This window comes from Rhinatrema bivittatum, chromosome 9, assembly GCF_901001135.1.
Source record: "Rhinatrema bivittatum chromosome 9, aRhiBiv1.1, whole genome shotgun sequence".
Lineage (NCBI taxonomy): Eukaryota > Metazoa > Chordata > Amphibia > Gymnophiona > Rhinatrematidae > Rhinatrema > Rhinatrema bivittatum.
Window position 1 is genome coordinate 34,454,134 of NC_042623.1, and position 14,753 is coordinate 34,468,886.

Here is a 14,753-nt window from a genome sequence, read left to right on the forward strand (position 1 = left end):
ATATAGACTTAACTTAAACACATAGTTTATTGTATTAAAATATGTTACCGTACTATGATGGCACATGTTTAATTTGTAATCTATACCATTTATAATTTTCTTTATCGTGCCTTTCTGTAAACCGTTGTGATGGTTATCTAACTTAACGACGGCATAGACGAGTTTTAAAATAAATAAATAAATAAATAAACATTAAGATAAAGTTAACATTTTGGGAAGACTTAAATATTAGAGATGTGAATCGGAACCAGAATCGGCCGGAGTAATGGCAGTCATTCAGCTTTCCAATCCTCTACACAAAAAGCAACTTGAGGAAGGGGAGAAAGGCAAACAAATCTCTTTCCCATATTGCCATAGAAAAATTATATGGGGAAGGCAATATCAGGTAGGTGGTTCCTTTAACAAGCACCTGGTGGACCGACTTATGTGTGTACTGGACAAAGAAAACGTATGAGCAACTACTGATGCTGCAGCTCATACAAGCAAACACATGCACTCACACCTTGAATAATTTATGTGCAATTTATTCTATATTTTCATCAAATGGATACAGTGTACCTCTTATATTTATCTATCCCATTGCTTTCACTCTCTAATGCCCTCTTGGTTTGTCGTCCTTGCACCTGGCACTCTGAGATGCCTCTTAGGGGTTAGGGTCATGTTTGCTGCTGAGGGGGGATATGATAGAGGTCTTTAAAATCATGAGAGGTCTAGAACAGGTAAATATGAATTGGTTATTTACTCTTTTGGATAATAGGGGACTAGGGAGCACTCAATGAAGTTAGCAAGTAGCACATTTAAAATGAATCAGAGAAAATTATTTTTTACTCAAGCTCTGGAATTTGTTGCCAGAGGATGTGGTTAGAGCAGTTAGTGTTGCTGGGTTTGAAAAAGGTTTGTATTAGTTCTTGGAGGAAAAGATCATTAACTGCTGTTAATCAAGTTGAGTTAGGGAATAGCCACTGCTATTACTGGCCTCAGTAGTAGTACTTAGTGTTTGGGTACATGTGGCCTGGATTGACCACTGTTGGAAACAGGATGCTGGACTTGATGAACCCTTGATCTGACCCAGTATGGCAATTTCTTATATTCTTAACATCTGGTGTATCTGCTGTTGGCAGCTGGAGATGTGGTTGAATAATTGGCTTGCTTCCCAAAAACTCCTTAATTTATAGATGTTCGCTCACTATGCTACACTGTCTCTTAGTTCATTAGTGGATATTTTGGCAGCCTATACATGGTACCTTCTTGACTTCATGGATTGGTGGGGCTTGGATGGAGTGCCTTGTTGACCTCAAATTGATTGACAAACCCTTGGTACCAGGGAGGAGTGCCTGTTATCTTGGGTCCCACATCTGCATCTGTTGGAGTTTGTGCCCCCCCACTCCCCCCCAGTATGTGCAATGTTGAAGGAATTTTGACTGGGTACCGGTAGCCACTGGTCTCTCTCTCAAGTTCCGTCTGTCTTGTTAGGCTCCTGTTTGCGTATCGTGGAATGTGCCATACTGAAAGTCTCTTTAATATTCTTCTTCAGGACTACCTCTCAGGTTTCAAGTATAAGGGAAGACAAACCAAGTATCTTGACCTACCTTATCCTATTCTTATAGTAATTCAGAAGGAATGTGGTTATAATATAAGAATAATGCATCATGATGACGTGCTTGGTTTCACTTCAGAGTACAAGCAGCAGGAGTTAGAGCTGAGATCTCTGCCTCAAAGAAAGCCATATACATCAGTGCAGCTGGATTCTCTGTCAGCAATAAAAATGATTTGAGGCAAAAAATATTTCTTAGAATCTGTGTGCTTGCCCCTTGTTTTAACTGATCACATGATACTACAAGACGCTTCTGAACCCAGAATGGAAACGCTAGTTTTGGGGCCAATACTAATACCAGTCCCCAGGATTTTCGCCTCTAGACCATCCACTCCAGCTGAGACTCCAGTGTCAACACCCAAGCCTAATTTAGCTTTGAATGGCCCAGCACTGGCAGATGCACTTGCCACTTCAGCCCTGGCCATAGCCCCTACCCCTAAAAGACTTGCTTGAGCTTCAGCTCTTGCATTGGGGCCTTTGGCCTCTGCATCAAAGACACTGAATTCAGCTGAAGCCCTACCTACACCAGCCTCTGCATATACTCCGGCTTTGGGGATCCGCTTCCCTGGCTTATCCTCACAGTAGGCATATGCATCAGCTCCTGTGTAGATACCCTCAGCATTGGCTGCACCTTTTCTGTCAAAAGTATCAACTATACTGATCAGCTGTGAAGCACTGGCAGACACAGAACCTATGCTCGTCTTAGGACGTTTGTTAACTGTCCTTCTTATCTTAGCAGCAGATTGGACCGGGCGATCTAAGAAATTGGATATATTTCTTCTAGAAAGGTCACTCTTTACTGTTATTTTTAGCCCACACCTTCCAAGAGCCTTAGATTTCTCCCATCCTGTTGACGCTTCTTCGTCTTCTTCTTCTTCAGGTGGTTCTGATCCCCACTGGCTCATTGTGGAATCCTTTTCTGTTCGTGCTTTGTTTCTGACAGAAAAAATTATGAAATTACTTCTTAACCATCCAACTGGCAACATCGTCGACCCATCCAGAGACCTATCTGAGCCTCCCTACTACTCAGGCACAGGCTTCCCAGCATTTCCCAAGAAGCCACTGACACCTTCCCTGCTGCACCAGCCTTTATAGGGTGGGACGTAAGACAAAACATTTTGCCCTCTACCACCATCTGCTGGTAGGAAGGACAAGCCCACTTGTCTGGACTGGATTGGCAGGATGATGAGGAACAGGGTTTTATTCACCCATATTAATTACAGCCAGAAGGGGATTGAATAGTAAGATATTTAGGTTTTGTCAAGTAAGTTGCATTAGTCCTGCTATTTTTTTTGTACTACAAACTTCTATATTCTTTCTGGGTCCTGCTTCACCTTTGTGCTAAAAACAAACCCAGATGTTCCAGGTATTCTGCTGTAGAGGGGAAACAATCCTGCCTTTTGTTTGTTTCTTGTGTCTGATGTATAAATTTAGGTGACTCACTCTGACAAAGCAGGTCAGGGCATAGAGTTGAGAGCATTTATTAAGCATTTCTTAAAGCCTCGTCCCTTAACTTGTCTGAATATTTTTTATAGGGTATTCAACAAATATCGCCAGTGAGCAAATGTATATCTGTTTTTCAGTAGCTGTTCTAGCACCATCATGTGTAGCAGAAGAAGCCAGCGCCTGCTTTTACTTCCTCCTGGATTATTCCTCCTCACCACAATCTTTCCTTGTCTCTTACCTCCTCCTCAGATCCGAGCTTCCTGTTTACAGGACTCTGCCTTTTCCACCTGGTGCCCTCTTTCTCTCTCTGAATGCTCCCTTCACTGACCTGAAAAAAAGAGAGGATAACTCTTGAAAACTAGTTACAGATGTATTAAGTTAGTCCAATAAAAGGGCATCACCCGCAGTTTGTTTGTTGACCCTTAATTCCACGTATCCAAGTTGTCTAACACAGGAACCACAATTTATTGCTACAAGTGAACATAATCTGTACCTCTGTCCTTTTCCCCTCCTTCTCTTCTGCCTCTCTGTCCTCCCTTTCATTTCGCCCTCTCTCCATTTCGTCCCTGTCATTTGTCCTTCCCTCCCCCTGTGCCTCTCTCACTCTCCCCTGCCTCTGTTATGTCCCCTGCCGTTTACCTCTTCCTTCCCTGTTCCCCTTTGTCTTTCACTCCTCTCTCCCCTGTGCCCTTCTGTTCCACTCCTTTCCCTCCTGTCATGTTTTTATCCACTTTGTCCCCTCTGCCTTCCCTCTCCATCCATAGCTGAGCACAGTTCAAATATTAAAAACCCCTCAGCAGCTCGATGCCTTTGCAGTGCGCCACAGAAGAGGAGCAGCACTGCCTCCCTCCTACATATGCTGCCCGAGCTCCTCCTGCTGAGCAGTGCAAGGGAAGCACAGCAACTCGAAGAGAAACCCTGAAACAATACATTGAGGAGCATGCATACCCACTAACTAGAGGGATGTACAGCACTTAAGCAGAGCACTAGAAAAGAAGAATTATGCTGCAGATTTTGTAGTGGTACCTGACAGAAGACTCCTATTTTGGGAATGAATATATCAAGCTCTAGTAAAGCCAATGGGGCCAATGCAATATTATTCGCGGAAAGCAGGCGCTGACTTTTCAGCACCCGCTTTCTTAACGCACGCATGGCGCCCACAAGGGGAGCACCATGGAATACGCAAATTAGGGGGTGGTGCTAGCAAAGAAGTGCTAGGGTCGCTTTCCATTACAGCAGTCGGCATCGGTTTTCATTACTGCAGTCGGCTCATGAAAAACTGATGCCGAGCATATCGGCATCAGTCAGTCTTAAAAGCAGCCAGCAGAGATTTTTTTTTTACTTTTAAAAAAGTGTAGAAAAAGAATGCAGGGATAAAACTAGTTGTGGATCTTATAGACCAGTATCATTATTAAATACAGATGTTACATTTTTATTTTTGTAATTTAAGTTTTATTGGATTTGTTAAATTGTACAAACAAAGGCCTTCAAACACAGGCCATGCATTAATACACAACGTTGATTCTTAAGTAGTCCTCTCTCCCCTCACAACCCTAACAGAGTCCATTAATAGCGCACAAAACTCGGATTCCAGTGATCAGACATTGATCCAAGAAAATATCCCCACAACATAAACATAAAAATGTAAGACCAGTTACAAGGAAAGAAAATATACTTTCTGGGTACAAGGGATTGCCACATGATGTCCAATACACCCTTCAATTAGGAAAGCAGATAAGTTGAACCTGTTAACAATCATAATTATTACAGACAAAAATCCAAAAAGGGCTTCCATATCAGCAAGAAAGAAGACATCCGCTTGTGTTTAGTTGCGGTTAAGGAAGCTAGGCGATAATTTACATGTAATTTTTGGATAACTTCCTTAATGCACGATATATATGCACTTTTCCACCTGGAGGCTATAACGCTACGCGTTGCAATAAAAACCTGGGCGCAAAACTTCTGCTGATGCTTACTCAATTCAGCAGCAGGCAAGTTAAGCAATGCTAACTCTGGGGATGGAGTTATCATTACATTCAACACTTCACTAAGCCATGCAAATAGCTTGTCCAAAAGGGGATATCGCTGACAGCTCCACCATGTATGGAATATGATCCTAATTCTCTGCAGAGACACCAGCACATGTTGGGAAGATGAGGGTAGATTGTATGAAGTTTGTTGGGGGTTAAGTACCATCTATAGATCATTTTATAGCAATTCTCCTGTAAACTGGCAGATATAGAGCATTTATCAGCTGAGTGTGTAATTTTTTCCCACTCTTTCCCCTCAATTTTCCGTCCCAGATCAGCTTCCCATTTTGCAATATGAGAGAAAAGTCATGGTTCTGTATCAAACAATAATTTATACATTTTAGATATAGAGCCATGAATAGAGTCAGCATTTACATACATGTATTCAAAAAGAGACCTACTGCTACGTAAAGTTTTCGCCTTCCTTATTGAGTTTACAAAATGTGAAGCTTGTGCGAATGCCAAACAATTTGTAGAATCAAATTGATAAGGACACTCAAACTCTGCTTTTGATAAGTTACCCTTCGACATTAAGTGATCAATTGTGATGAGGTCCTTATTATACTACTGATGGAATAACTTTGGCCTGGATTTATCAAAATGTGATTTGTATCACATACGATAGCAAAAGGGGTGTGTTTTATGCTAATATACAGTTTATTGCAATTTGTGCTAATTACCTATGTGAAGAGCTAAGTTAGCATGAATTGCAATAACATTTTCAGACTTTGCAACAAGTGCCATATCTGCATCTGTTGGAGTTTCCCAGGATTTTTGTAAGACTGAATGCAGGAGTTCTTGTGGTGGAAGAGATGTTGGTTCTCCTGGAGTATCGAAAATCTTTAGGAGACCGAGAGTTTCTGATCTAGGGTCTGTCTCTTTTTGGACCTCTAGATGCAGTATTGAATCCAATTTTTCTATAAATTTTGGATATGTAAGGTCTTCCGGAGGGGAATACGGTTTCTGAGGTTGTTCCTGCAGATCCGATGGGAATCCCGTAGATGATGATGGGGATGTTTGCGGTAAAGGAGAATCAAAAGATATATCCTGTTTATAATTTGCTGAAGCTGGTCGGTTTGCTCTGGGAGATGTTGGAGGCTCCACCGACTGCTTTCTATTGGTCTGTGTCTTATGTTCCGGAGAACTGACAGAAGCAAGATTAGTCATTTTGAATGATGACTGAAGAGATTCATAAAATCCTGCTAAGGATTGGGACAATTGATAAAATGCCTCTTTTGTACGAGGGGGCATTATTGTATGATCATCTGGTTCTTGTGACCCACATGCTTTAGGTTGCATTGGAGTGTTCTGAGGTAAAGTACTGGATACTTTATGGTCTTTCTGTTTTTTGTCGCATATGATGTCCATCGAATCCTCTGAAGCTGTAGAAGCGTTAGAGGAAGCAACTTGTATTACCTCTCTATGGGAGTAGGTATTTGAAATTGGTATATGGGGTGATTTAGAAGTTGAAGGGCTTACTTCCCATGTTGCACTCCTCTTTATTTATTTTTATTTTATTTATTTAAAACATTTTATATACCGATTTTCACGGAGAGTATCCGACCAAAACGGTTCACAACTTCAAATTATAAAGATAAAAATAATAATACTAAAGAAAAATAGAAACAAAAATAAATAAACAGAAAATAGTAAAGATTGAAAATAAATACATTGTATAATTATAATCCCTAACACTCTACATAACTTAACTAAAAAGAAAATTTTTTTTTTTAACAAAACAAGAAAAGTCAGAAATTTAAGAAGAATTACAAAACCAAGGTCCTCATTATCATATAGTTATCAACAAATAGTCTATTAAGCTCCAGATATGTATCATAGACCGATACTGATATTATAAGGAGCTTTGAGTAGAGGTATTCACTTCCTCAATTCCTGCATAAGCTATTTTAAATAGATAGGTTTTTAGAGCCTTCTTGAATTCCTTGTGATCCATAATTGATCTCAGGGAATTTGGAATCGAGTTCCAAAGAATGGGTCCCGCCACTGAAAAGGCTCTCTCTCTTGTTATATTTAATCTAGCCAATCTGACTGTGGGCACCTCAAGCAGATACTTAGAAGTAGATCTAAGATTTCTAGTAGGCTTGTATAACCGCAATGAGGTGCAAAGCCAGGTTGAATCCGGATCGTATATTAACGTATGAATTAATGATAAGATTTTGTATTTCACCCTAAACTTGATGGGCAACCAATGTAACCCATACAGGATGGGGGTGATATGATGTCTCATGGATGCTCCTGTTAATAAACGGGCAGCAGAGTTCTGAATCTTTGCCGACCTTTTGTGGTGGGAGTGCCGTGAGTGCCTATTAGGGGTGTGCATTCGTATTGACCGCATATGTAAAACGCTACTTATATTTTTTTTTTAACTTAAAAAAGTGATGAGACATAAACGATCGGATTTCCCACATATCCAACATAGCTATGTTGGATATGTGGGAAATTTAAACCCCTCACCTTCCTTAATCCCCCCCCAAAGACTTACCACAACTCCCTGGTGATCCAGCGAGGAGTGAGGACGCCATTTCTGCAATCCTTTGCGAGGAGCACGTGACGTCGGCGCCACGTCGAGTGACGCGGCGTCACGTGATTCCCCGCGGGGTCGCGCCGGAACGCTCGTTGGGCCCAAAAGGAACTTTTGGCCAGCTTGGGGGTGCAACCTCTGAAGGAGATGTTTAATTATAAGAACATAAGAAATTGCCATGCTGGGACAGACCAAGGGTCCATCAAGCCCAGCATCCTGTTTCCAACAGAGGCCAAACCAGGCCACAAGAACCTGGCAAGTACCCAAACACCAAGAAGATCCCATGCTACTGATGCAATCTTTGGGTGAGTTTCCTCTCTCCGTAGCTCATCAAATCTTCACAAGAGACCACTGTTCTGTTCGTACCTTGAATGTCAAAGTGGCCCCTAACCCCTACTCTAATACCTAAACCTCACCTCGAGTTACTAGGTGGGCCTCCCATAGGGATACAAATACCTATCTAGGGAGAGGGCATTATAGCTAGTCTCAGTGTCTCTCTCTCTCTCTCTCTCTCTCCCTCCCCCCCCCCCCCCTCCCCCCCCCCAGATGGCTAGGCTGGTGCTCCAGGAGACATCACAGGCCTTTCAGGAGACATAAAAAAATGCACTAACATCTTACCACCCCATAACATAAGCTCTCACACAGCTTAACACTACTGAAAAAGGTGTAGTTAAAATCAGCATTAAGTCTGTGTAATAGCACTTTCCAGACTGGCAAACCCAGCCCACTCCACCTCTTTTTCAGATTTGCAAAGCACAATACAATATGGTGCTATCGCATGCATTAAAGGCGTTTTCGCATGCGTTAAGGGCCTATCGCATGCGTTAATGGGGCTTTTCGCATGTGATAGGCCCTTAACGCATGTGAAAATGCCTTAGCGCATTTTGATAAATGACCTCCTAAGTTTGGTAACCCACTGGAAAGTGCATGTTGTGAAATAAAGACGATTGATAAAAATATTGGAAGTCCCCATTAATGTTTTTTTCCAATGGGTCCAGACTTTTAAAGTAGTCCTAGTTGTCCAAAGTAACTTTATTAAAGGGTGCTAGGATGCCTGTGGCTGCCAGGGCATTGCTTGAATAGACATCTCCCCAATTATTGACCGCTCACGTTGTACCCATTGTTTTACGGAGATATGACGATTAAAGTCTAATAACCCTCTTAACTGGGAAGCAGCGTAATAGTTAGAAATATTAGGTACCCCCAGTCCACCCTGTGACCTAGAGAGGATTAATTGTCGGGAAACTCTGGGAGGGCATCGCTTCCATATAAAATCAAATACCTTTAGCGGGGGGGGGGGGGGGCAAGATGGCCGCCAAAGAGTGAACGGAAACGCTGTGCCTCTGAGGTGTGCTCTTTCTTTTGGCGAAAATTTTCCTGGACAAACTCGATTTCCTTAGTGCATAATGCCTCATACCAAGCGTAAAGCTAAAATAAAGAATGTTACCTCGACTCCGATTTCCTCAGTACGACAACCTCGGATAGACGAAGCGTTTTCCGGACTGGTCTCAGAGCTGGTGAGTGCGGCCGCTGGAAATCTCACCGAAGAGCAGACGCTGAGTTCCTTGGCCACGGAGATCTCACTAAGTCCCGGTGCCCCACCCGTTCCAGCCCCACCGAGTATAAGGGAAGATCTTATAGAAATTTCATCAGATCTGCTAGCAATGAAGCCGGTAACCCCCAGTGAGGCTGAATCCCAGAGAGGGGACGGGGATATCCCGTTACCCTCGGAGGGCCTAGAAAGATCGGGCCCCAGGGGACAACCGGGGGAGCCGCAGTATCGACTCGGTGAGAGTGCTAACCCCCTGCAGGATGAGAGGGACGAGGGGAGTATCCGGGTGATTTGTGGAGTCTCTAAATCCATGTCATCGAAAACAACGTTGGAAGAAATATTAAAAGCTATTTCCTCTATGGAAAAGGCAATTGTATCCCTAACTACCATGGTAAAAGAGAGCATTTCCAAAAACCAGGTCCTTGAAGGAAGAGTGGAAAAAATGGAGTCTGAAGTTGGAGGAATGGAGAAAAAACTTACAAAAGTGGAAAATATACAAGTGAACTTAATAAAATCAGATAATCTTCAAAAAGAGAAAATGGAAGTGATAGAGAACCAGCTAAGAAGGAATAACATAAGGATTGTTAATTTCCCAAAAATGCGTCTGCTTTCTCATCGAGAATTATTCAGAAATTATCTTTTGAATAATTTAAAGCTGAACGAAAAAGATCTACCAAAAATTGAAAAGATATACTACTTTACACAGCCAGCTGCTGTATTAAATCAAGGAGAAAACAGCCGAGATCAGGAAGCTACATTTGATTTGACCGCAATATTGGAACAATCACAGGATCTTGTGGTGGAAGATAGAGCAACGTTGTTCGTTCAACTATCTACTCCTTCAGAAAGAGACTTAATTTTGAAAACTTTTTTCCGAAATCAAACACTGAAATTCTATGGATATCCGATAAAAATTTTTCCCGACTTCACTAAGAACACTCAGATTAAGAGAAAAAAATTCCTTGAAATGAGAGAGGAGGCAAGGGCGAAGGGAGCTAAGTACTCTTTACGTTTTCCATGTGTATGTGCTGTGGTATTTAATAACGATAGATATATTTTTAGAGAACCAAATCAGTTACGAGTATTCCTAGACTCCCACTCACAGGAACCTACAGGGGGGGGTAAGGCATAGTAGAGAGAAGTCCAGTTAACTCTAAGGCTTTAAATAAATTTTTGTTTTATTTCCTTGTTTTTCTGCTTTGTATAACATTCTTGTCCCCCCAGATTGCCTAGATCTTAATCCAGATTATGGTTGTTGTATTATATTGCCTTTAAAAGTTATTGAGTTATTGTAATCTTTAACTATACTGGATGTATTCTATCTGAACAGTATGTTCTGTATATATCCTCTGTTATTTTTGAAATTAATAAAAATATAAAAAAAAAAAAAAAAATCAAATACCTTTTTCTGCGAAATGCAGAGTGTGCGGACAGGAATGTACATTGGTAGAGTTGAGAAAAGATATAAAAACTTCGGTAGGACATTCATTTTTAGGACAGCAATCCGACTAAGCCAGGAGAACATACCCCTGTCCCATTTACTGAGATCGTTATCTATATTTCTCAAGAGGGGAACATAATTAAGCTCGTACAACTCTGCCACATGGGATCCTAGATAAATCCCTAAATATTTAAGGCTGGATTTGGCCCATCTAAAAGGGAAGGTCTCCTTAATCACCTGGACCTCAGAGGATGACAAATTGATATTAAGCAATTCCGATTTCTCAGAATTTATTTATTTATTTAGCTTTTTTTTTTTTTTTTTTTTTTTTTTATATACCGATATTCATGTAAAAAAAAAAAATTTTAATTTACTAAAACATCTCAACTCATGCTTGACCCCTTTCAAAGAATGCCTTGGGTTCGTAAGGGTAAACATTATGTCATCAGCAAATAGTGATAATTTAAAATTATTAGAACCCAAACTCACTCCTTGAATAAGGGATGTTGAATGAATTCTGGCTGCGAAGGGCTCAAGAAACAGAGTGGGCACCCCTGCAGAGTGCCCCTGCCAATATCAAAGGCTGCCCCATTACCCCCATTAACCTTAACCCTGGCTTTGGGATTATTATTATACAATTTCTGGATCCACTGAAGGAAAAAAGGGCATAATGCCATCTTTCTAAGCATTTGGAACAGAAAAGGCCAATGGATAAGGTCAAATGCCCTTTCAGCATCTATGGAAAGCAGAGCCGTAGGTAGATGTTTTTTATGGACCCGCCATATAATTTTCCTAACATTATCAGCCGCCATTCCTTACAGCTTACATCATACTAATTACTAATCAGTATATCGTTATATGTAGGAATAAATCTCCTGCCTGATTGGCTCTATGTGGTGATGATGTCATGAGAATATGATGCAAGGAGATGGGTAATAATGTATTCATCAACGATGTAAAATCAAAAGTATATAATGAGCTGCCTGTGTAAGATGCAGGGAACAAACTGTTTTTTTTAAATCTTTTTTTTCTGTTAATATTGTGCTTTTTGCAATAAACCATCTAAGAGAGAAAGATCTAGTTTTATGTCAAATTGTGGGGAATATAATAGATGGAGCAATTAACAGTCTTGTGCAGGCAGAAGATATCCTCATATGTTCGAGTTTGGGCATTATTTCAAACCTGGGACAAGGATCACAGTGAGACATTCGTGGACAGATAAGCGAGGGCTTTCAGTGGGTTTGGGAGAGTAGGGATATTGGGATTAATCAGCTGGTGTATGTTTGCAAAATTTTAATAAAATTAAATTAAAAAAAACCAAAACGATTGACCCTAGTTACAGAGTCCTTTTTTTGACTGGAAGCTGTTACATTTAGCCCTTTCCAGTGCACATTTTTAATAGCCAGGTACATTTTTTTTAATTCGCAGTGCAGTAAGATAATGATATGCTAATTCATCAGGAGTTAAAAACGTGCAAAAACTATAAAATGTGCATTCAGCACAGGCCAAACGTACATTTTAATACAAGAAAGGAAGGAGGACCGTCCCTGGCAAGTGGCGGCAACCGCTGCCACCACATAGTCAGATAAATACCGATTTATCTGGCAGCGAGAAGCAGCAGTCCTTATCGGTCTATCGAGTGCAGGTCACCGCCTCTTAGCCTGATTCTGGGTTATTTAAGGAAGGGCACTGTCAGATATAACCTAGGAAAGGGTTGGGTTTTGTTTTTGTTTTTCTAGTTTTTGGCTTATGCGGCCACTTAGACTTCAGCTACGCATACATTCCTTACTGCTGTCAGTTTCCTGGGTTTCAGGAAGAAAGTGAAAAGGATTCTCCTTCGTGACCTGGGGGATAAAAAAAAAAAAGCACTATTTGAGAGAAGCTCCACTGGTGCTCCAGACCTGAAAAATAAGAGACAGTTACAGGAAGGATAATTAAAACAGAGACAGCAAAGATCAAAATTACTCCTGGCAGGGATTTTGGTGTTTTTTAGAGATGTGCACTTATTTTGTTTTATATTAAATTCAACAATATAGCAGACAAAGTGAGATGGAAGCGACTGCTCCTTTACACTCCATGCCCATTGAGCAGGTACAAATTCAGCTTAATCTGAGATTTTTAATACAACTCTAAACCATTTTGAAAGAAAAGTTCTTGCCATTGAGTGCTTATATTTTCAGTAAAATAACTGTATGTTTGGGGGGTTTTGGCCCAGCAGTTTCTTCTTGTTTTGTTGGGTTTCCAGATCAGTTTGAACTGGACTCTAGTTGGCTACAGAGCCATGAGCTTTCATTGTCAACTAGCACCGTTCTCCCTATTTTTATGGCTCCTCCTAGCTTACTTAGCCCAGCCATTGAGGCAAGAGCCGTCGAGCAGGGGGACCTGGTACACATATATCCCCGCTGAATGGCGACAGGGACTTCCACCTCTCCCCCAGGGGCTATGAGTGCTGCCTCTGCAGCATCCCCAACCCTGGCTAACCAGACCTGGGAATAGAAGCCGGGGCTTCAGCGTGGCAGTGTGCAGCGCTGTCACTGAGATCTTCCACACCATATACAAGCACGCATAAAGCCGCAACCGGCGCAAACAAAAGTACGCCGGATTTTACAAGATACGCATGTAGCCACGCGTATCTTTCAAAATCCGGGGTCGGCGCTCACAAGGCTGCGCAAAATTGGCAGCCCGCACGTGCCAAGCCACGCACCCTGCCTCCGTTCCGTCCGAGGCCGCTCCGAAATCGGAACGGCCTTAGAGGGAACTTTCTTTCCAGAGCTCCTGCCTTCCCTTTCCTTCCCCTAACTAACCCGCCCCCCGGCCCTAACTAATTCCCCCCCACCTTTATTTCAAAAGTTACGCCTGCCCAAGGCAGGCGTAACTTGCACGTGCTGGCGCACCATGTTCCGGTCCGGGGGTTGGTCCGGAGGCCACGTCCACGCCCCCAGAACGCCCCCTGGGCCGGAACCACACCCACGGCCCTGCCCTGGGAACGCCTCTCGATGATGAGCCAGCCGCGACACGCCCCAGACACGCCCCCCCAGGAAAACCCCGGGACTTACTCATGTCCCGGGGCTTGCGCGCGCCGCTGAGCCTATGCAACATAGGCTCGGCGCGCGCAGGGAGTGGAAGGGGCAGCTTTTCGGCGGTTATGCGCGTAGCCCTTTGAAAATCTGCCCCTTAATTACTGGAGGGCAACTGAATGATGGGGCAAACATCACAGACTAATAACACTTTGGATTTGTTAAGCCTGAGCAGTAAAGACAGAAGAGTATGCAGGTGGCAGGAGCTCCCTGTTTATATAGAAATCTCTTTTATTTTACAAAAGATGTAATAACAAAGAGACGGCACTAAAGACAGTGCAGAATGTCTAGTCTCATTTCTATAGCATTATCAGATGTACGCAGCTCCGTACAGGTACACACAAGAGCCAGTCCCTGCTCTGTAGAGTTTACATTCTAGTCATGGCACAGAGACAAAAGCAGTAGATAGCCACTTCAACCTTGATATAAATATATATGCATGTACATATATTTGCACATATCTGAATTTACCAGCACACACCTGCTCATCACTCACCTCTTTCGTATTCTGCAGGAGAATCAGAGCCTGAGCGCGACGCACCGCACTAATAATGAGAGGAGAGAACACCAGCACATTACTGCAGACATTAAGACAGAATTTATGAATGATTAAAAAAAATAAATTTCACATTTAAGTTTAAAAGAATACACTCTGATATTCTTATTCTCTTCCTAGCTGTAGCTGAGTGTCTAGTCCAGAATGTATCTCACTGAGTCATTCCTAGAATTCTGTGCCATCTGACAGTGGCTACTGCAGAACAAGCTGTGGGCCGCACGTGGCAGTCAAACTTTTGTTTTATGCTCCCTGCAAGGATTGGGGTGTGCCCTTAAGAAAGCAAAGAGGTTGCTCTGTCAATATGCATCAGGCACTTCCACCTGTGCTGACAGTACTTCTTACCTTGACTTCTTCCCAGTGGACTGTGGTCTGGAGAATTTCAGACTTGGGCAAACCTAAGAATATATATACAAGAGAGGCTGGAATTAAGCCAGGCTCAGGGAAAATATTCCATGCAGCTTCCTCCCAAGTGAGGCCCCTCTCTTTGCTTTCACTTTCCTGGAAATGTACTGCCA

At 42.2% G+C, this 14,753-nt stretch overlaps 1 protein-coding gene across 1 annotated transcript; it reads right to left on the reverse strand.

Moving 5' to 3' along the window:
* Positions 1-1,006: 1,006 nt before the first annotated feature.
* Positions 1,007-14,753, reverse strand: LOC115099469. The gene is made up of 4 exons (XM_029617140.1): positions 14,581-14,753; positions 14,179-14,227; positions 3,279-3,368; positions 1,007-2,530 (listed from the first exon to the last, which is right to left on the reverse strand). The coding sequence occupies exon 4, from the start codon at positions 2,497-2,499 to the stop codon at positions 1,825-1,827; it is 675 nt and encodes a 224-aa protein (XP_029473000.1). The 5' UTR covers positions 2,500-2,530; positions 3,279-3,368; positions 14,179-14,227; positions 14,581-14,753; the 3' UTR covers positions 1,007-1,824.

What these genes read in the sequence shown, in the direction of transcription:
- LOC115099469 (XM_029617140.1), bottom strand. Translation starts at nt 2,499, where the DNA reads ATGAGCCAGTGGGGATCAGAACCACCTGAAGAAGAAGAAGACGAAGAA.